The 23,176-nt window shown below is 39.6% G+C and overlaps 1 protein-coding gene across 2 annotated transcripts in view; it reads left to right on the forward strand.

The window, feature by feature from the left end:
* The window catches only part of ZFAND3 (zinc finger AN1-type containing 3), a 337,867-nt gene that overhangs the window by 262,919 nt on the left and 51,772 nt on the right, over positions 1 to 23,176 (forward strand). For both annotated transcript variants that reach the window (XM_060307446.2, XM_070046699.1), the window contains exon 4: positions 3,917 to 3,982. In XM_060307446.2, coding sequence (XP_060163429.1) covers positions 3,917 to 3,982 — 66 coding nt within the window. The remainder of the gene's footprint in view (positions 1 to 3,916; positions 3,983 to 23,176) is intronic.

The raw sequence follows: 23,176 nt of genomic DNA on the forward strand, positions 1-23,176 counted from the left end.
AAAGGCTGTAAAGATTTCTAGTTGCTGGTAATACAGCTGAAGAATTTCATTCCATGGCTCTCACGTGGAATTGCAAATGTGATCCATAGTGCTGCATTATGTATGACACCTTTAATACAAGAATAGAAACATCCTTAAAAGACAAGATAGAGTATTCAGACTTAAGAATACAAACCACAAGCTACCACACACATTATTTACTTGCAGATTCCAGACTCTGAATTGTTGAAACTTAGGAAAAAGTTGTGAATGTAATATCAAATGAAAAATGATAGTATTAAGTATCTTCAGATAATGAAGAAACTTGAAAAAATTTGACATGTTTAATTTTGCTTTAGCAAAAGAAAGCAACAGACACTCATGGTGTGATGGGCTAAAAGTTTAGATGAGTTAATCTTGATATTGTCTGGTTCAGAATTCCCAGAGTCTGTCATATTAAGCAAGGCACCTTAACTGTGGTTTTATTTTTAATATTTAACAACCCCAAACTTACTGTTCCAGACTCACTTGCTACTAATATAGGATAGAGGGTAATGGTGTGAATCATTCTGAGCTTAGAAATGCATTTATTTTACCAATCTTCCAATTCCGATCAACACACACACACACACACACACACACACACACACACACACACACACACACACACACACACACACACACACACACACACACACACACACACACACACACACACACACACACACACACACACACACACACACACACACACACACCCATCAGTACATTAACCTGTAGAATGTAGGACCCAGGCAAGAAAAGACTTCTTCATCCTACTCTTCAGGTATTAGCTCTGTCTACCCTTCTGTTTGGAAAGAAGAGGACGAAGAGCCAAAAATAGGAGCAAAATTTACAATGATTTATGAGAACATACTCCTGCCCCCCTCTCAGACATTAGCCAACTCCATTCCTTGATGGAACAGATGCCCTGAGTTTGACCCTTACCATCAACTCTCAAAATTACTTTGTTTGCTATACCCACATGGGACTCATGTTATATTTTTATTGTTGTGGACTCAAACCTGAAAAGGTTCCGCTTGAGTGGCCCTTAATCTCCTGCATTCATTTTAACAGAGTTGATTTGCAATTAATTGTGTAAGGGTAGATACCTTAATCTCCTGTGGTTACTCCTTTTATTTGAGAGTATAGGAATTTTATATGACAGCACAATTAGTATATAGAATATATGTACAGTGCTCACGTGCATCTGTTCTGGAGTTTAAAGAGTTTCATAGGTTATAGTCTACCAGATCAAATTTAATTCCAAGCTCTCTGTTTATAATATTGTCCAATTATCAAAGCTGGGATATATTATCACTGCCAGTTACTCTTGCTGTCAGTTTGTTTTGGCTCAATTATGGTTCTGTTTGTACTTTACTATAATGTAGTGAATACTTTGGATTGGGTTGTTAGTTTAACAAGCTCTCTGGAGAACACTTTCATGATGATGCATGTTGAGATATGCTAGGTAGCCTTGAAGTTATTTGTGTATTTGCCGAAACCTACAGAAATTCATTCATTAGGAATTTTCAAAAAGATAAAACTTTCAACCTACAAATGAGGTAAAGATTGCATTTGTAAACATGGGAGTGTTAATTCATGAGTCCCAGCCAAATTTCTTTAGGGGTTTTGATTTAACCAGTTTCTCTCTGCTCTTATAATTTTACTGATTGAATTATTTTACGTCCTTTAAAAAAATATTCTGCTAGTTAAGCTGTTATTGATGCTTGTGTTTTGTGTGGCTCACGATGTTGTGTGAGCTCAGTGGTCTTCGCCATATATTGAGCTGGGAGTTAAGTGATTCCAGAGATTGGAACTAACTGGGCTCTTAATGTACATCGTGCTCAGCTGGTTTAAAAATGTACACTAATCTCTTCCTATGCGCACCCCAGCCTATTGCATCCAAATTTCCAAAGTCAAGATTTGGGAATCTTTTTAAAAATGTACCCTTGAACTTTCTGGATTCCAGAAATGTTCCAGTATTTTTATCTGGTGGTTGTTACACAATTATATATATGTTAAAATCCTTCAAGGTATATACTTAAGATTTGTGCACTTCATTCTAGTACTTCATTCTCTTTATGTTAAACCTCAGTAAAAAAGGGTTTTTAAAAAATGTACATTACTGATTCAATCAAGTGGCTTGTGGTGGTCACTTATTGAACACTATTAAGTGCCCTTTGTCCATACAGTCATGACCCAAGAGTAGATGACAAAGTGAGTCTTGACCCTTGGGTGCATAAAACCTCATGGGAGAGAAAGTGAAGATACATAACATAAGGCTTTATAGTTTATGAAGTCTTTTTGTACAGATGATCTCATTAACACTGTGGCTTATGGGCAATTTTAACTATCCCCATTTTTTGGTTAAAGAAACTAAGGATACTTACCCAGGATTACTCACTAAATAAAGAATAGTTGCAGGACTTAACTACTTATGTTCCCAGAAATAAGAATGATTCATTTAACAACAAAAAAACAAAAGACAAAAAAATCACACATGGAAGCAGAAGCTATAACATTTTATGGACCTACAGAGCCAGTGCCCAGAGGGTTTCGAGGATGTGGGGTCTGTATTAGGTTTTCTTGCAGCTCATTGTCTCTCCACGTTACTTATGTTTATGTCGCCAGTGCCCATTTGGGCCTCCTCTGGAATTTTAGTATGTTAAGCTTTCTCTGGTGAATGTGACATTTGTAGAAAATTTTTCAATTGAAATGCCCTGTTCTTTTGGTCTTTCTAAGTTTTAATTTATTCTTGCCTCATTTTCAAATCCTTGAGAAGTATGTCCACGTGATGCTGGCCAGTGTAATCCTTCCTCCTGATTACATTTAGCATTTATTACTTGTTCCATATTCTTTGGCAGTTGATCATTTCGCATCCAGCTCTTTTTTGCTATCATGTATTGTTCTTTGTTTAAGTAAACAAATTTTGTCTTTCTAACAAGATTATAAGCACCAGAGCATGAGACTAACCTGTGGTGGCACATAGTAGGTATTTGCTACGTGCTCTTTGACATTAACAACACACTTACTTGGTTTTCCTCCCATTTCTCCTCTGTGTCTTTTTTTTTTTTTTTTTTTTGCGGTACGCGGGCCTCTCACTGTTGTGGCCTCTTCCGTTGTGGAGCACAGGCTCCGGACGCGCAGGCTCAGTGGCCATGGCTCACGGGCCCAGCCGCTCCGCGGCATGTGGGATCTTCCCGGACCGGGGCACGAACCTGGGTCCCCTGCATCGGCAGGCGGACGCTCAACCACTGCGCCACCAGGGAAGCCCCTCTTGCATATTCTTGAATTACACCTATCTATCAGATCCCTGGGCCCACAAAGATTGCGTGAAGGCTCTCTTGGTATCGTATTTTTATAATTAAACTAGATATTCTTCCTTAGTCAGCAGTGCTGTCTTTAAATATTACAGTGATCCTTACTTCTTCTGACAAGCTGTTTCTTCTTCAGGGAGTCACCCCCACTTTAAATAAGGCCAGTTTTGCAATAAATTCAAAAGTAGGGTGACCACTGAGATAAGCCTGAGAAGGAGTATTCCTGCTTATTTGTCTGTGGAAAAACTCATTTCCCCAAACTTATGGGTAATTTACTCTTACCCAGATCAGAATTCTAGTTAAATTTTTTTTCTTTAATGTCTTAACATTATGTGAGACTCGATTATTTTTTATGAAAAGCATGTTATAATGTAGAAAGAATATGGACCTGTAGACTAAATTACTGAACTAAGAATTAACCTACCACTACCATCACCACCTTCATCTTTCCTAATACCCCTCCTTATGCATATTTACAGGTTGATCCCTTCCTTTTTAGATTTCTCTTTATCCAATATAGGAGCTCTGGGTATATGGAGGATATGTCCTAACTGATGTACCTGCCTTTCTGTTTCCAGGTGGGCCATGCACAGATACAGCTCATGTCTCGTTAATCACACCAACCAAAAGATCCTGTGGTACAGGTACGTACATCATTCTTACCTGGATTCATTCTTACCTGAATTATTCACAGGCATTAGCTACTGGTTTTAATGCAGTGTCCTTGCCAGAGTACGCTCTGATTTCTTCCATGATTTGTGAAGTGATGTATTATGTGCTTAGTATTGGGAGTGGGGTGTGAGTAGAGGTCGGAGTGATGCTCTTGGAGGTCAGATTCACTGAGTTAATGCTGGCAGCTAGAACCGAGAAGGTGGACATCAAAATTTACCTACTTCCCCATGTCTGAAGAATGTTATTAAGACCTAAACCATACAGAAAATGCAAATCATTGCCCAGTTTCTAGCATGTGGCTAATTTGTATAAGTCGTGGACCTACTAAAAAAACATTATTTAAATATGATGGCTGGAGGGTAAAAGAAGTTATAGTACAGATAATCAGGCTAACTGACTAGTATAGTGTCCTAATAGTTTTAGAAAATTATTTCCTTTCATTTGTGCTAAAGCCATGGGGTGTGCTGAAATCATTCTTTTCAGATACATGGAGTCCCCAAAAAAACCTTAGTGCATCTGTGACATTTGTATTAAGCATGAAGCCATGAATCTTGTAGCTCTCTAAAGAGCACTCATAATGCCCATTGCTCCCTTACTCTGTAGCTTAATTTATTTTCGACAATATTTGCCTTTTTAAGTAATGCTGCCTGCTATTTAGAGTATCTTAAGAATTATATTTGAAAGAGTCAAAATAATTATTTTGTTTTTCTAAAGGTCGCAAAGTATTTTTCATAACTTAAAAAGTCCTTTTAACTCCCCAGCAGAAATAGCACAAACTACTTCTGTGTACGGACTTACACTGAAACCTCAACCCCTTTAAATACTCATAGTTTTGATGTTAACCTCAAACAGGCCTGTCCTTGCACAGTTTCAGAGTAACATCCAGGCATTGAACTCTGAGGAACTTTAATTTTACTCTTTTGTTCCAAATGACCGGTTTTGAGGCAGGGCTGTGTGAGATAGTCCTGACATGCTCCCATCCCACCTGTGCTCAGTACCCAAGCTCCACTGGGGAGTTCCTGATTGAGACAGAAGAGAACTGTGCCCTGGGGTGAGACAGACCGTCCTGCTTAGCCAGAGGGAAGTCCGAGAGCCATCTTCTTACCCACTCCAGCCAGAAGCCTAAAAAAACACTCGAGCCCTTTGATTACAGGTCCAACGCTTCACACACACACAGGTTACTTTGGTCTTTCTTTTTTCCTTCCAGTTTTGGCCCTCAGGACAGGGTTTATGGTTAGCACTACTGACATGTTCAGGTATCATCAAGGCGTGAGCCTCGAGCGCATTGAGTCGTCCTGAGAGACTTAGGAAAGAGACTTGTGTGCTCAGCTTAGACACTGAAACTAGTAGGCACCCCTCCTGAATATCATGTACTTGTGTCCTTCATCTTCTAGGCAGATCTGTTTCCTCCTTTCTGTTCCCATGCTATCTTGTGTATTTAAAAATACTAATACCATTTATTGCATGCTTACTACATTACCAGGCACCATTCAGTATACTTTACATACATGCATATTTAATCTTCAGAACAGTTCTGCAGGATAGTTATTCCTCTTTTACAGTTAACCAAGACAGGCAGTCAGAAATTTAAATATATTTCCTGGGGTAATATTACTAGTAAGTAATAGAGTCAAGACTTGAACACAGATCCTTCAGATCCTAAAGCCTGCTTTTCACTACATCATATTACTGCTTATCATATCATATTTTATCGTAATTATTTATGCTCCTAACCAGACAGTACAAAGCCTATCACTGAATGAAATGTGGAGAAAGAGAAACACAGATTTGGAATTATAGCAGGTAGTGACATAGTTTTTGAAACAGAATTCTAGAAGCAGGTCTTGTTTCAGATCCTAGCCTAACCCCTTACAAAATGTGATTTTAAGTAAATATCTCAAAATTTGTTCTTCATCTGTAAAATGAGGTGATAAATCTCATAGCTTGATGTAAGAAAAGAAATGATACATGTAAAGCTTGCATAATAGATCTTCAGTAATGGTAGCTGCTATTATATTGTCTTACCATTAAAGATTATGTGTATACAGTGGCCAGTCATTAGATAGTGTTGGTAACACATCAATCGGTATTTTAGGCAGAAAGGAGTTAGATTAGAAGTACCAGAATGCATTGCCATGCCTAGTTTCATTAATTGGCTTTATGTTGATCACATTCTTTGTTGCATGTCAGTATTATAGTAGGAACTGAAGGTAATGTTTTAAAGTCTCCTTACATGAAATGATAAGTGGGACATTGAGCTCTCAGTCACACATTTCCAGGCCTTCTTTTAGGTGAATACATCCCTCTTAACTAGAAAAAGATTGAGAGTTTCTGGCTTGGAAGGAAATTAATGCAATGTGCAGGTCATCTCCTAGAAAGCCTGAAGGAAGGTTGAGATTTCTCACTGTGGACATTAAAGGTCATCAGGTTCAGCTTGCTGTACTTCTTCTCAAGTAGCCGGTCAGTGGCCCCCTCAGGCTCCTCCAGTTAGCCTGAAATAATGGCCCCGACTCTAGAGGACAGAGCTGCCTGATTTTCAGAGGTAAATTAAATGGTTTGATTTGAGAACCATAAGCTGACTGTCTTTGTCTCCATCTTTCTCTCTGTCCTAAAATCAGCAGGTTGCCCATGGTGGGGATTCTGAACATTTTTCTTATGAATCAACACTTTTTAGTGTTACATTGCTGAAGTGTTTCTGTGTTCTTGGTGTCTAGATTGTTCAAGAATAGGACTAATGCCTCTAACACATGCTCTGGTGCTTGTACCTCAAGGCACACAGTGATAGTAGCTCTCCTAGAGATCTTCCAGAGCACAGGGCTTCAGGCACAGCTGATAGTAAATAATTACTTTAACACACCATTGCAAAGCAATTATACTCCAATAAAGATGTTAAAAAAATTTTTACAGTGGTGTCATTTTTTAGGAGCCATAGAGTAAAGCCCTCTGAATTAGATCTTACTGACTCCCTCCCAGCCAATCTATCCATATAAGTTTGGACCTAAAGCAGCCTCCAGCTTAATAATGATATGTGCTAGAAAAAGGATACTTAGGCTAGAATAAAGTTCTTTAAGTCACCGGTCTCTGAAGAAGGGCATACAAGGTACAGTCTGTGAGGTATGGAGAGAAAATCATAAAAGCTCTTTATCTCAGCCCTTTAAAATTTCTGTTTCGCAGATTAATTTCATAATTATGTATTAGCCCATATGTATAGTTTAAAATCAGCAAATACACATACAAATACATATTAAACGTACATGACCCAGTGTCTTAGATGGGAGTGTGCACTTAAAAAAAGTTAGTGACCTCTTCAGTACACAGGTCATTTTCTTTTTAGTACTTTGCAAATTAGATCTAAAGGTTAGCATTAGATCCATTATTAATAAGTCAAGGAACGAATGTAGCCTGAGTGGTTGATAAGTGTCTCTATTTGTATCTCAGGTGACTGCTGTTTTATCAGAGGGTATTGTAATTTGGAGAGGTGGACAGCAGTGCAGAGTGGTGGGTCTGTAGCCATCAAAAGTGAGAGAGGGGAGGGGACCCTTTAAGAAATTGTTCTTTGGTAGCTGTGAGTCTTAAGAAGCAGATTGCAAAAGGCAGCAGTAGTGGCAAATGAAAGATCAGTTCGTGTTTGTGAGCTTGGTGGGAAAGGCTTTTCTTTAGATGCTGGCTTTTAGTCACATAGCATTAACAGTTAAACTCGGTGATCTTTAGATGGAAAAAAATAATGGCACCTTGATCATTTTGGTATTTGAGAGAAAAATTAAGTGCAGGTGTTTGTGGCTTTGTAGTGCTCTGGGATATCTACAGTCAGCAAAGACTGCCAAGTCCCAGGTTGCTTTTGGTTAGAATGTGAGAGTTAAAGTATATCACACCTTCAGATTACTAGAGAACGCTTACATTTTTTCAAAGAGCTCAGAATGTTTTGCACATGTTCCCTTGTTAATTCTCACAACATTCCTGCCAAGAACACGTATATTGTGAAGGAAAGAGCTCGCTTTCTTGGCAGCAAGCTACCAGAAGATTCCCTTTTGTCCTTCATCTTTTCTAACTATCAAGTTATACCTTAAACAAAACTTGTAATCTGAGCTGCAGTCATCTCCTTTAGTCAACTTTTTGGGGAATGTATTTGGATACTTAGGTGAATACCTTCATGAGGTCATATTTTTATGTTTAAAGTGTCTTGTGGGGAAGAGGTTTGTTGCCTTTTCTTAGGATTTCTTATTTAAAGACATGTTATGTAATCTTTTTTTTTGGTAAGACTTAATTTGTAGAGTTACAGCAAAAGAAATGTTATTTTGTATTTTATTTGTTGGAGCTTGCCATTGATGAACCTGAAAATTTAAGCTGTAATAGGCAGATAGAACCATGCCTTCCTTGTCTTAAATTTCCTTGGAAAATTTAGTCTCCCTCCAGTAGAATCCTTAGCAGTGACCAACCCAAGAACCCTTCTCCTTCCAAGTAGGGCATTAACCAGTTCTTAGCTCTAGGCCCTAGGTTGAGTTTATCAAGGTTGACTTTTTAGCACATGAAAAAAAGGAATTTGCTCCTTCCCTAGTTCACCACTCTTATATGCCTTTTTTGTTTGTTTTTTCATTTTATAGTCCTTTCATTTCTGAAGTTAAAATAAGAAAAAAGTTACAGACAGGTTTACAGACTAGGTGGTCCTGTCAACAGACTTTTGCTCCACTATATCTTATATTCACTTTTACTCTTCTTCCAGCAAATATGTTGAGTAAATAATATTCTCTCTGATAGACTTGAAAAATGATGGTTTTAAAATGCTGTGTGTATGTTAAAAATGTGATTATAATTAGTAGAATAGCAAGTAAAATAACCATTTGTGGGGCCATAAGGGAGCTGTAGTATTGCCTAAGATGAAAGCAGATGGGACTAGAAACTGTCCCATTAAACATCAAGGCAGGTTTTCCCAGAAAGTATTGTCTTTCCACTCTATAAGAAGCATGCTAATTCATTTTAACTGTATATCCCTTGCCTGATCTCTCCTCCCCTCCCCTCTCCTCTTTCTTCTTTTCTTTGCTAAAGCACATGTTTATCCTTTTGGGTCACCTATTTCAGTGTGATAAACCGTGACATGAACTAGATAGCCTGTTATTGTTCATTGTTTCCTTTTTTTCCCCCCAAACCTTTTCTTGACTCACTTCTCTCAGGCAGCCTACTCATGATATTATTGTCTGTTCTTACAAAGACAAGAGTAGAAACTCCTTTTCACCTGGGAGTTCAGAGAAGATTGATGTGCTAAACACTTTCCACATCAGTGTTCAGATGCCAGTTAAAGGGAAATGTCTCATTGTCGATATGTTACCAAGAGGTTTATATAAGATCTTCTAAATTGATCCAGAAGCTAAAGGGTGGTAGTGTTAAATCAGAGGTGGCCCTATAAATCTTAGAAATACCTACAGTTGTGTGTTTTATCTCCTGGTAGATTCAGTATTCATGGAAACAGTGCATTTAATCCCAGAGAGTTGAGTCAGTGACTATAGACTGTATTGGTCAGTATCATACACTGTAGGTAACTCTTCTCAGAAGGACTCTGTGACGCTTTAAAGGAAGGAAGGTGGCTTTGGGTGTGAGGTCAACTATGTAATTCAGTTCTTTTTTCTTTCTTTTTTTTCTGGTCCTTCAGGTATAGCTTTTCCCTCAGGTCTGCAATATCAGCATTTGAGATAGAAAATTAGAAATTTGACCTACTTATGTAATATGCAAGTTCCCATCAGGAGAATATTAGGGAAGATACAAACCTTTCATTTTTTATTAGCATTTTTAAAAACATCTTTATTGGAGTATAATTGCTTTACAGTGGTGTGTTAGTTTCTGCTTTATAACAAAGTGAATCAGCTATACATATACATATATCTCCATATCTCCTCCCTCTTGCGTCTCCTCCCACCCTCCCTATCCCACCTGTCTAGGTGGTCATTTTTATTAGTATTTAATGTAACCATTGAAGAAAGATCAACATACTAAAACTGTCACGGCAAGGGGAAAAGTATTAAAAAAAATGTTTTACCTTGTGCACTCATCATCTTGAATCCTGGGGTGGGGGACGAATACCAAATATTAGGCAAGACTGCAAAAATTTCTCTAAGCTAGAAGGTGTCATCTTGCTATGTTTGACATAGGAAAAAAGCCACAAGTTATCATGGTATGCCACAGTGATTGTTTACTGACAGTGGTTTTTGTCCATTGAGTGGATAACTGGGAAGGGAGATAATCTGCTAAATGCTTTTTCTTGTGGGGTTTTTTTGGTGTTTTGTTTTTTTTGGTAAAAAGTTTAATGTGCTTGATTTGTTGCATATATTAAAGAATAGAATGAGGTAGCAAGGCTCATTATAATAAGATGATTTGATACTCAATATGTAAATAATATCAGGTAAGTTTAAAAGCACCTCACACGATGTATAGATTTCAGAAAAGTTTAAGGAAAGCTTACTGTTTTTCATTTGTACCCCTAAATGAGAGTTAGGCCCCATTGCCACCAATTCCTGTGTTTGTGTTACAGGCCAGCTAGACTTGTATGTGTAAGTTTGCTGAACTTGAAGTCAGAGGCTTGTTTCAGAGGCCTTGGTTGAGTTTTAACTTGTGAAAAGCAGTGGCTCCCCCTCTGAGAAAAGGCTGATACAAGTGAATATCAAGCCAGGGTGCCAGTCTTGTCAAGGGGAATTTTTGCACTTGAAGGATAAAAATGCACTCCAGTATAAAGAGAAAAAGGAAGTGTGATGAGCTTTGTTGCTATTGTGTGTGTGTGTGTGTGTGTGTGTCCGTCTGTCCGTCCTAGGCTTTGGTGTTGAGCTGCTTGTGGTCCACGTGCTTTGTGCAAATTCAGGTTGCTTGGATCCTTGAATGCAGTTACAACTGTTTTTTTGCCTTTATGGTCATTTATTTTATCACAGCTTGCACTCTTACCAAGGAGAAAAGCCCTGAACTTCCATTAATTAGTTGTTCTATTGCTCCACTGGGGCAAAATGCCTGAGCCAACACTATTTAAAAAGGATATCAAGGGAATTTAATACCCCTCTCCTCCTTTGAAACTTTTGGACTTTTTGGGGGGTGGATTTGGGGGGTGCCTTTCAGGTTCTGCTCCATAGCACTTGTGTGCCTGCTGGAGGGCAGCGTGTTAGAAATGTGGCTTTCCTGAAGCAGTCTTAACCAGGAGCGGGATAGAACAACCACAGAGCTGCATTATAAATCATCCGAGCCTCACAATGATACTGCCCATTAAGGAGACTTTTTTTTTTCTGCCCTCCTCAGTTCCTGGCTGTACTAATAGAACAGCACATCAGGCAAGGCTGTAAATAAAAGTTATTACCTAATAGGTGTGTGCTGAAGTGGAACGGACGGAGCTGAGGCATGGAGCCCTTATTACTGCTCATCAGCAATTATAAACAGGATAAAGTGTCTGGGACTTGCGCTGATGCAGTGAGGGCTAATAGAGGCTGGGAATGACACTAGGCTGTGATAGGATGATGTATGCTGATGGGTTTTTACTGCCTCATCGTGCTGCTTGCTTCCAAGACAAGTTGTGTTACCCATTTTCCTGCTTGCTCATCTATCTGCAGAGGCATCCCATTGCCTCTCCTGCCAGCAGGTGGGCTGGCATTTATTCCTCATACCTGTGTCTGCTTCTAAGGCACCCCTGGTGAGAAGAGTTTCAGAAATATTTCATAATCATGGCCAATTAAAGCCGTGATCTTATTGTATTGCCTGCTGTTGTGGTTATAGATCACACCTTCAGAAGTGGTTGCTTACATGGAATATAGGACAACTGGAGACACTGTAGTTAGTCAGCCAGTCTAGTACTTTATTAAAAGACTACTGTGACAGAGTCCTGTAGTAGATTCTGTAGGAACATGCAAAAGAAGTGCTAAACATGCATCTTGCCCCTGGGAGCTTATACCATAAAGAGACAGAATAAGTACAGAAACATAAATACAACTAATTCCAGCTTTAGAGAGCAAGAAATGTAACTAATGTTTATTTTTAAAAGTGAGGACGGGGGGGGCTTCCCTGGTGGAGCAGTGGTTGAGAGTCCGCCTGGCGATGCAGGGGACACGGGTTCATGCCCCGGTCCGGGAGGATCCCACATGACGCGGAGCAGCTGGGCCCGTGAACCATGGCCGCTGAGCCTGTGCGTCTGGAGCCTGTGCTCCGCAACGGGAGAGGCCACAACAGTGAGAGGCCCACGTACCGCAAAAAAAAAAAAAAGACAGGGAGGATAAATTATGCTAATTATTAAGAGAAAATATACAAATGTGTTTTTTTTTTTTTCTTTTAAAGAATTATCTTCTTGGTGAAATGCTTAGAATTTAGTGCCTTAGTACAAGGGTTAGGGTTAGAGTTAGAGTTAGGGTTAGTGTTAGACTAACCTAAAGTGATAGAGGGCTACTGGAATGTGGAGGGAAAGTCCAGCAGTGGGGGTTATGTTTTCCAGTGAACAGAAAACTGCAGATAAACAACCTGGCAGTGCTTTTGAGTAGCAGATAAGCACCTAATACTTGGGAAAATTGAGATACAGCTCTGTTGAACTTTGATCACTCAACTTCACTAAATCACAGTGATTAGACCTTTGCGATAGGAGAAATCTTTGCAGAGCCGCAGAGGAATGCTTTTAAAAGGGTTTACCAGTTTGATCCCCGGAGTTTATGAGCATTCTGGGGTTGCTGTTTGTCACTTGTGCCTTTAAGTGAATACACCTCTTTATGCAGTACCTTCAAAACTAATCTACCAGGAGACCTCCTGCTGTTAGAGAAATTGTCATTTTTCTGTAGAGTTCTTTGATGCCTTAAATTATTTTTAACAAGCCTGATAGATTATAATCTCAATGTTACAAACCAGATAAACCAAGAATTAATGTGACAGGAGTCCTTCATTGTGTAAAATGTCTGGCCACTGGGTTATATGGATAGGTTTTTTCCCTTGTGCAAATTAATATTTGACTTACCAAAGAACCAGTTCATTCAGAGTGCTCTGTGGTAGTGGCCAGTGGAATGGAGGAATAAAGATAACTGAGAAAAATGTTTTAAAATAATAATAACAGGATTTGATGACTGATTAGAGTTGGCTGAAGAAAGCATGCAAAGTTTATAAACTTGGGGAACTGAGGGAAGAAAGATGTGACTGATGGCAGGGAGGGAATGGGAAGAAAAACTCGCTGAATGTATTTTCAGTTTTGTTTTTTTTTTTTTTGCGGTACGCGGGCTTCTCACTGCTGTGGCCTCTCCCGCCGCAGAGCACAGGCTCCGGACGCGCAGGCCCAGCGGCCACGGCTCACAGGCCCAGCTGCTCTGCGGCGTGTGGGATCCTCCCAGACCGCAGCACGAACCCGCGTCCCCTGCATCGGCAGGCAGACTCCCAACCACTGCACCACTAGGGAAGCCCTGTATTTTCAGTTTTTGATGAGCTAGATTGTACATTGTTGTAGATTGTCCTGTAGAAAGTTAAAAATACAGACCTAGTTTGGGAATCATCGATCTTGAAGCAGTGATGAAAGGTGTGCAAGTGGGTAAGGGAATGAAAACAGAAGAACAAGGGGCTAAGGGTTGTACTTAGGGGGCTGGGAAAGAGAAGAGGAGCCAGTCAGTTAAGGAAGCTAAAGAAGGGAGAAAACTTCATACAGCATCATGAAAGATTTATGAGAAGAGGGGCCAGGAAATATGAGGACTAAGGAAAGCTGTTGTCTATGGGTAGCAGAAGATCATTGGAAAACCTGAAAGAAGTTAGTGTCATAGTCATATGGTGGGAAACCAAAGCCTGATGGGAGGTCATTAAAGAGGTATGTGATAACAAGGAAATAAAGGCAGCAGACAAGTCATTCAGTTAAGGAGTTAGTTGGGCCATTAAAAACCAATAAATAGTGGTGGTTGGAGGGAGAATCAGGATCAGGCATTTCTTGATGCAGAGGTGGTTAAGATAGGGAAATATTTTACCCTTGTTAAGATACAAAGGGAAAGTACAAAAAGGAGGGAAAGAAGTGGAAAATATTAGAGGAGGAATAGAAAAGGTGCACAAGCAAGATTCTTTAGAGGCAGAAACCCAGAAGCATTAGTTTCCTCCTACAGTATAAGCGAAGAGATACAGATATAGATAAATAGGTTTTCTCTTTTAATATATAGACAGTTAGCTGAGACAAGATGCACTACGGAGTTCATCCTTGAAGGTCATCATTTTCTGATTAAATAGATCATACAGCTATCAGCAGCAGAGAACTGAGAACTACTGTGGACTGAGGGAGGAAAATAGGATTTCTAAATAGTAGCTAATCCAAACTGTCATTAAATAGTTTAAATTTATGTTGGGCCAAAGTGAGACTTTCTCTGGCTACTATATTTAACCCAGAACAAAAGCATGAAGAGAGAATAAGTGGTACTCATTTCTTTTTTTAATTATATGTTTTCATTTTTACAAAAGTAACACATGGTAGCACATCATAACCCAGAATAGTTTATAAGAGAAAGATAATGTAGAGATGGTCCCACCCCACAAAACTGAACAGCATCTCTCTCTTGACAGTTTTTGTTTTAGTAGTTTCACTCTTTACGTTACCTTTTTACTAACTGTGGAAGAAAGAAAAAATGCTTATATTCGTGCTTTTTGAGATGTCAACTGGTTTGAAACATGAAGATTTAGCTCACACAGTTTCTCATCCCAGCATTTGAAATGTATGTTATTTGTTTTCATCCTTTTCTTTCTTAATCCATCAATTTTCAGCACCATCTCTTAATGAGGATATTAGTACCTGTGATAAGAGGTACTACCTTATCATACCTCCTGTCAGCTACACTTATACTTTTTATATTGTCACAGTTGTTAACTATTTATTTTTGGCCTATAGCCACAAGCAAATCTTCCTTGTTATGTCCATAGGTGGTTTTTTTAAATTGAAAGCCAATAAATGACATTTATATTATTATGACTGTAAATGTTGTTCCCTGCCAGGAGGCCAAGTTATATGATAGGAATAAATTGCTTTTTCTGTGGGTCTAATGTCACAGTTCCTGGGCCTGTAAGGAGAATGTTCTTACGTCAAAGCCAAATCAGATTTTGTTGTTGTCATATTCCATCAGTTGCTCAAAAATCATGCCACATTTTAGTTTGCTTTATATTTGGATCGTAATTTTTTTAATACAGTTTTTTTTTTTCTTGGAACTTATACTTGCCTTTCTTTTTTTCTAACCTGTATTTATACCTTTCACTCAAGACCTCCCTCCTGGAGCCCACCATCTTTCTGCCTCAATCTAGACTAGATGTTTTATAAGCCTATTTTGTCACCTCAGAATTTCCCTTTACTGTTCTCTTTTATTCCCTCATTTTTTGAAATACAACGCCAAAGTAAGTTCCTAAGAGAAAGAGTGTTGGGATTCTTGCATATCTGAAAATGTCTCTTCTGTCCCCAGCTTGATGGAAAGTTTGATTAAGTATAGATTCTTGGATAAAATCATTGCTCCGTTGTCTTCTAACATTTCATGTTATTGCTGAGAAGTCAGATGACACTGATGCTAAGTAGTATAGCTAGGATTTTTCCACCTCGAGAACTGTTAGGATCATGTTTTTATTCTTGGTGTTCCAAAATTTGTAGTAAGTATCTGCTGGTCATCCTTTTTTTTCCCCATTCAAGATGCTGGATACTTGCTAGGCCCTAAGATCTGAAGACTGACGTACTCCTTCATGGAGCTGCAGACTGTCTTAGATATTCCCCAACCCAATGGTTCTCTTCTCTTCTGGGACTCATAATATAGATGTTGGACCTGCTAGATTGGTGATCTTAACCTCCTTTCTTATAGTCTCCATCTCCTCTCTGTGTTCTGGGTGATTCTGTTGACTTTATCTCAGTTTTTCTTTTGATTGCATTTCAACAATCAAGCTTTCAATGCGCTTGCTCTGGTTCTCTGAAGGTTTTTTTTTCATAGTATCCTATTCTTGCTTATGGATATAATAAGAATTACTATCATATAGTAATATCTTCTTTTTTTAAGCCCTGTCTGTCTGTCTCTCTCTCTGTCTCTCTGTCTGTTGTGGCTGCGCTGCACCATGTGGCATGTGGGATCTTAGTTCCCCAACCAGGGATCGAACCTGAGCCCCCTGCGGTGGAAGCGCGGAGTCTTAACCACTGGACTGCCAGGGAATTCCCATATAGTAATATCTTCTGACTGTATTAATTAGTGGTTAGACTTGTGCCCTTCTGTTTGCTGAGTTCTCTGTGATTGCTTTGAGGCCAATTTTCCTATTTATCTTTGTCTTTTACTTCATGCTTCAGGTTCTCCTCATTTGCCTGGTGAAACTTGGTTTTCTGTTGACTTTATGTATGTATGTATATATATATATATATATATATATATATATATATATATATATATATACTTATTTTTGGCTGCGTTGGGTCTTTGTTGCTGTGCGCGGGCTTTCTCTAGCTGTGGTGAGTGGGGGCTACTCTTCATTGTGGTGCGGTGGCTTCTCTTGTTGGGAGCACGGGCTCTAGGCATGCGGGCTTCAGTAGTTGTGGCTCACGGGCTCTAGAGCGCAAGCTCAGTAGTTGTGGCTCACGGGCTCTAGAGCGCAAGCTCAGTAGTTGTGGCGCACGGGCTTAGTTGGTCTGCAGCATGTGGGATCTTCCTGGACCAGGGCTCGAACCTGTGCCCCCTGCATTGGCAGGCAGATTCTCAACCACTGTGCCACCAAGGAAATCCCTCTGTTGACTTTTAAGAGAAAAGGCCTAGATGGGTGGGCAGGGTTTCTACCATGCCTGTTTCTTGAATGGGAATTTTTACTGGGGCTCTGTGTGGAATGGAGTGGGGACGAGGTGTTAACTGGCAGGGTCGTTGTGAGGAAGTTAAGAACCTGATGGAGGAGGAAGACTGGACTTTGAGGAACCATAGAAATGGCTTTGCCTAGGCAGGTCATTCAGTTTCTCTAGACAGGAGCTGTCCAGATTTCTGCCAGGTAAATATGGCCTGCTGCCAAAACCAGTATAGTTGTTTTACAAAAAAGAAAGAAAGAAACAAAAGTGTTTTCAGTGCATCCCCTGCTTTCTGCCCTGCTTCTCATTCTGCTTCTCTTAAGACTTTTCCTTTGTACGCAGCAGCTACCACCTCTGCAGTCACCAAGTTTCAGCATTAACCCACTCCCGTTGCTACCACCGTCTAGAGATTTGTTTAAAATCTCTTGCTGATTATGTTAAACACACAATTATATTTATTGCAGTGGGTTCATTCTTGTTATTTTTGTGCTTTTATTTCAGTTGGGTCTGGGGGTTGGGATCAGAGGAAAATGTGTTTAATCCTCTTGAACTAAAAGTTATCTGGGACAAAGTCAGGATTGTGCTTCCTGATTTAATCATCGGTGGAAGACAGAAGGAAAGGGTAGCCTCAGTAGTACGTGGTTCTTTGGAAATCTAGGGGATAGGATTGTACCCAAGGTAAAGCCCCTAATCCTGAAGGGAAGGGAGATATACGTGTTCATGGTTGAGAATGGGGGCCTCTAGAGGCAGACCACCTGGGTTCACATTCCAGTGCCCCCTTTTACCAACCATATAACTGGAAGAATAATTGTACCTCTCTATGAGCGTTGATTTTCTCTTCTGTAAAATAACAGACCCAGCTATTGAGTTGTTGAGGGAAATGAAATAATCTATTTAAAGTACGTAGTGCCTGATAAATGCTCAGTAGGTAATCGAGACGTGGACAGAATGTACCTGATGGTCTGAATGAAAGGAAGGTAAAGAGGAGTTTGAGGGAGTGTGGAGGAAAGTGAGAAAGAACTCACATAACTCACATGATCTGGTTGGAAAAAGAGGTGGAATCAGAAATTGGTAATGAGGGCCCGAGGCCAAGCAGATTGGCGAGTGCAGACCTGGAAAGGAAGAAGTGAAGGATAGTGGAGTCAGGGGCAGTTAGCAGCCCTGTTTGAACAGATGAGGGTGGTAATGACAGAAAGCCCAGAAAACCCCTTCTTAAGAAAACTGGGCATCAGAACGGGTAAATCAAACTTCTTTTTTGTTTCTAGGCCTTGTTTTAAAAGTAAAATTTTACTGTATGTATTGGTATAAAGTAATTCTTACAGAAATTTCACAACCTTACTTTCCAAAAAAAACCAATAAATACTCTTATTTTCTGAGCTCTTCTCTAAGTTTTTATACATGTAATTGAAAACTCCTTCTTTCTGAGGCAAATCACAATTTAGGAGCCGCAGAGGGCTGATAGTTTTCTTGTAGTTAAAATCTTGATAAAAAGACTGGCTGTGGGCTTCCCTGGTGGCGCAGTGGTTGAGAGTTCGCCTGCTGATGCAGGGGACACGGGTTCGTGCCCCAGTCTGGGAAGATCCCACATGCCGCTGAGCGGCTGGGCCCATGAGCCATGGCCACTGAGCCTGTGCGTCCGGAGCCTGTGCATCTGGAGCCTGTGCTCTGCAATGGGAGAGGCCACAACAGTGAGAAGCCCGCGTACTGCAAAAAAATAAAATAAAAAAAAAAGACTGGCTGTTGCATCTTAACAACATGAGAGAACTTTAGCCAATAAATTTACTTCTTTATGATTAAAAATCAGACAGTTTAACCTCGGAAACATTCCTGTCATGGGAGACTTCATATTGTGATTAGTTATCTTAACAGCCAAGTGCCTCTGTGGGCTCAGTTAACCAGCCTCCCACTACATATGTACAATTATTTTTAGTGCATACACACACTCTGCTATAAAAGCTTATTTGGCCCTATGCGCCCTGCCGTTCTGAATTCTCTGTTTCATTACCAGTATCCACCCACAGAGTTTCAGAAAGCCATTCCCAAATAGCAGAACCACAACTCAGAATTTTAAATAAACCACATCTCTATTAGCTTAATGGACGGAGGAATTAGTTACATGCTATGCATTTCCCACATCCATCCACCCTTTCAAAACTTATTAAAAATGTATACATATATAAGCAAGAAAACAGGGCATTTAACTCAGATTAGCTTTTCTGTTACTTTAGCAAGGGATAAAGAAAGAATACAGGAGACAATCTTTAAGATTTTTGCCTTGAATGTGGGCCAGACTTTACTTGCAAAAAAAGTATTTTGGGCACTGCTTCTTTGTTTCTAGAGAAAGTTGAAGAACTCTTCTCCAAAGATGTTATTACATTACAGCTTGAATTATGTGTTCAAATATACAGGGTCGCTTTTAAAAGAAAGTTGTGCTGGGGTGGGGGCGGTCGGGTGGTTGTGTAGTACTGATTTGAAGGGGAAGTGTTAGCTGCAGCAGTCTGTTTTCCAGCTTGGCATTAACTGATAGTTCCTGTAACTGACAAGGGTTCAGAACTACTTTTTCTTTGGCTTCCTGTTGATAAATCCATTTCTAAAAGATTAAAATCACATCTTAAGGTCTTGGTCATCATCCTTCCTGGAACAGCTGTTGCAGGAATTGATACAATTTAAAATGGATCCTTATTGGAATTGGAGGAAGTATAGACTAAGAGAGTGACAGGTACAAGTCTGTGACTAATCATTAAAGTGTACTTACAGATAAGTGTTGACTTAACTACAAACCTGGAGAAGCATGAGCTTTGACCTTACTGTTGATTACCTGCTACAATTGTTTGGTCATGCACTTTCCCATCAGACCTAAGCAGTATCAACATTTCTGGGAAGGAATTCAGCAGGCACTCTAGCCAGTCATCTCTAAGTATGAAGAAAGCTGCCTTAAGAAAAGACAGTATGGCTACTCTGGGATATAGTGGTTGTTGCTTTTTTTAACAGTTTCGGACTTACAGAAATTTTACGAGAAGATAATTCTCAGGAACTCCCCCACCCAGATTCCCCAAATGTTAACATTTTACCACATTGACTTTCTTTATTCTCCTCTCTATTCACCCCCCTCCGTGCATGCCCGCGCGCGCGCATGTGTGTGTGTGTGTTATAGCCACAGCCCTAACCACTTCAGTAATTACCTTTTTATACTAAAACTTCAGTGTGTAATTCTTAAAATCAAGGTATTGTCTCATATAGCTACAGTACAGTTTTCAAAGTTGGGAAGTTAACACTGATAAAATAATAGTTGATTTTTTTTAGTATGGTTCATAGTGTGGACATCTTGATAAATCATAATTCTGTAAGTGAAGAGTGTTGAGCAAAGTTGGTTGAATTGAGGTTGAAATGCTAGATGCTTGTTCCTCTCATGTTTCAAATATGGACTAAAGATAAATCTTCATAATAATTTTATGTAGAGTTTCTCGCCTCTGATTTTCCAGCGGCTCATTTTACAAATGGGGTTATTTCGCTTTCCTTCATAAGCCATTTTCTTAAGGCAGCTTTCTTCAACCCCCTACACACTTGGTAGTATCTACATCAACACTGATACACCCCTGAGTAATGAAAGCCTACTCATTTGGGGGCGGTGGGAAGGGCCGGGACAAGGCTTTCACTGGGCACTCTTTATCATCATGTTAAGTTCTAACTTTAGGTTCATTTAGCCTCACATCGGAAAGAGTTAAAATGAGGCACAGATGTGTTTATTTATAAGCTTAAGGATTTACCCTGGGAGTAATGAGTCAAAAGACTAAATCTTGGGTGGAAGAAACTAAGTGATAGGTAGAGAGAGGAACTGAATTAAGTTGATGCTAAATTAGAAACAAAAATAGTTTAAAAACAAATCAGCTATTTTAGCATCTACTTAGTTATGCATTCAAGCTGATTTTTTTAAAAATAGCAAAATATAAATGTTCAAACATTTCCCCCCCCCTTACATTAAATCTGGAGCACAGCCCACAGGTGACAATCTCTCATTGCAAGATTACCGTCATTAGGAACTTGTCCTCTGTTATAGAGATATTCTTTTTCATTATTATTATTATTTTGTTGTTGAGTACCAGTGGAGTACTAAACGCGGCCGATTCTGTTCCTGCCCCTAGAGGCTTGCATTTATAAGTCAGGCAGACAAAACAATTATAAGCTTCATAGGGGTGAGATGATTTGTGTGGGAATATTTGACTTTTCGTCTGTATGTTTTTAACAAAAAGTCAGAATTAATGTCTCATTCTTCTTTACCCATGTCCTCACCCTACCCCCATACTCTTGTTTTCCATAAAGGACACCTATTTTTCAGTCGTCCTGGCAAAAAGACCCAGGGTCAAATCAGATTAACCCTTGGGCAAGTCATTGGCTTTGGAGACCAAGATATGAGGGTACAACATTATTTGAAGGCTTCTGGCCTGTTCCTTCCTCCTGGCTTCTTTAAATATGTCACCAGTAGGAAGAAGTGACTATAGTCACAAGTACTGCCCAGCTGCTCAAAACAGTTGTATAGTTTTGTAAGGCATAATTTGAAAAATCTAGGTTTCATGTAACTACAAAGTAGACTTATTACATACTTTTTAGTCAGTGTAGCGTATAAATGAATGAGTGTTCTAAGAAACTAAATGAAAATAGTATTGCCTGCCTTAGACCCAGTTAATATGAAAATAAGTCTGGTTATATAGATACTTCATGGATTCTCTCAAATTTCCCTTTCTTTGGGTAAATGAAAGTAAAGCGTGGCTGATCTTACTAGTTTTCTGGAAATACTGGAAAAGGTAGTAGAACAGAAGTTCAAGACCACTCTTAGCACTGAGAGTCTTGGAATCCTTGTGGTCATAGAGCGTGTTTTGTGGTCACCGAACACGAAGGCATGTGGCCTTTGAGAAGTACATATTTCCCTTGGGTTTCTTCATCTTGCTCTCCCTTTGTTTGTCTCACCTCAGTAGTGATACTACCTTATTCTGTACGCTACTGATGCTATAAATGTAATATTTTTAAAAATCAATGAATTGTAATGTTGTTGAACTGTAAAATACCCAAACAGGTTATAAAAAGGAAAGATTATCTATTGAGGGAAAATTTTTCAGTTACAATGAGTAACTGAAAAATCTATGGGGAAAGTAATATGGTTTAGTTGGGCAGGCAGGACAGGTCTTGCTAATGGAGAAGCTAAAACAAGGAGGTGGTGCCAGGCCAGTACCAGCTACAAAGGATGACTACTGTATTGCTAGTCTGACACGTTCTGCTGACCAGCCACCCCTCTGTAGAATTTAGCTCCTGGTGATACCTTTTAAGTAAACAGTGCAGTAGGAATGGCACTTCACAAACAGGGATAGTGGCCACAGTTTTTCAGATGAACCCAGGCGTGGTTTATGGGGTAATCACCCTCACCTGTGCCTTTTTAAAGAGACCTTTTCCTTTGCTACTGGGGGAAAAGTTATCATCCTACAAATAATCAATAAAGAAACATCTGTGGACAGATTTTTTTAAATAACATGAGAGAAAAAAATAAAGCTGACTTCATATAAGTAAAATACTGTGACTACAATCCAGAGATATTCAGAGAGTTAACAGGAATAGGAAGAAAATGGTATGAGGAGTCTTATAAATCATATTCTAAGAGCAGAGGACAAACAGGGTTATTCAACAGAGATGTAGTTTAGAGAAATTGCACCACCATGTTTGGCTAAGGAGATCATAAGTGAGAGGGGTGCTGCTTTTCATCCTCACACTTGGCCCAGTATCTGTCCTCACCCTCAACCCAGAGGCAGTGGGGTCTTTGGATACATACAAAGTAGCAGAAATTCATCTTCACAGTAAGGTACCCTCATGGAAGAGCAGAAGTAGAGTCTTGAAGTGTAATAACAATTAGAGACAGGAGCCTGTGCTCCGCAACAGGAGAGGCCACAACAGTGAGAGGCCCGCCTACACGCCCCCCCCCAAAAAAAAGTGCTGGTACAGGATAAGTGCTTTGTGTTAGTGGTTATTATTGTAATTATTACTGAAGCGTAACTTAAGGAATCTCTTGTGGCATATCTACCTATTGTGATAAGTGACCTTAAAAATAAGCTTGGACAAAAGTTTACATACCATATGATTTCATCTATAAGTCCATGTATGACCGTATAAATGACATTCTTGAAATGACAAAATTTTAGAAATTGAGGACAGATTAGTGTTTGCCAGGGAGCAAGGTGGGGGAGGGGGAGACGGAAGTAGGCATGGCTGTAAAAGGGCAACACGAGGGATCCTTGTGGCGATGGAAATGTTCTGTAGCTTAACTGTACCGACATTAGCATCCTGGTTGTGATATTGTACTAGACTTTTGCAAGATGTTACCATTGGGGAAAACTGAGTGAGGGGTGCATGGGATTTCTCTGTATTATTT

The sequence above is a fragment of the Globicephala melas genome, chromosome 11, assembly GCF_963455315.2.
Source record: "Globicephala melas chromosome 11, mGloMel1.2, whole genome shotgun sequence".
In the NCBI taxonomy this organism is placed as follows: domain Eukaryota; kingdom Metazoa; phylum Chordata; class Mammalia; order Artiodactyla; family Delphinidae; genus Globicephala; species Globicephala melas.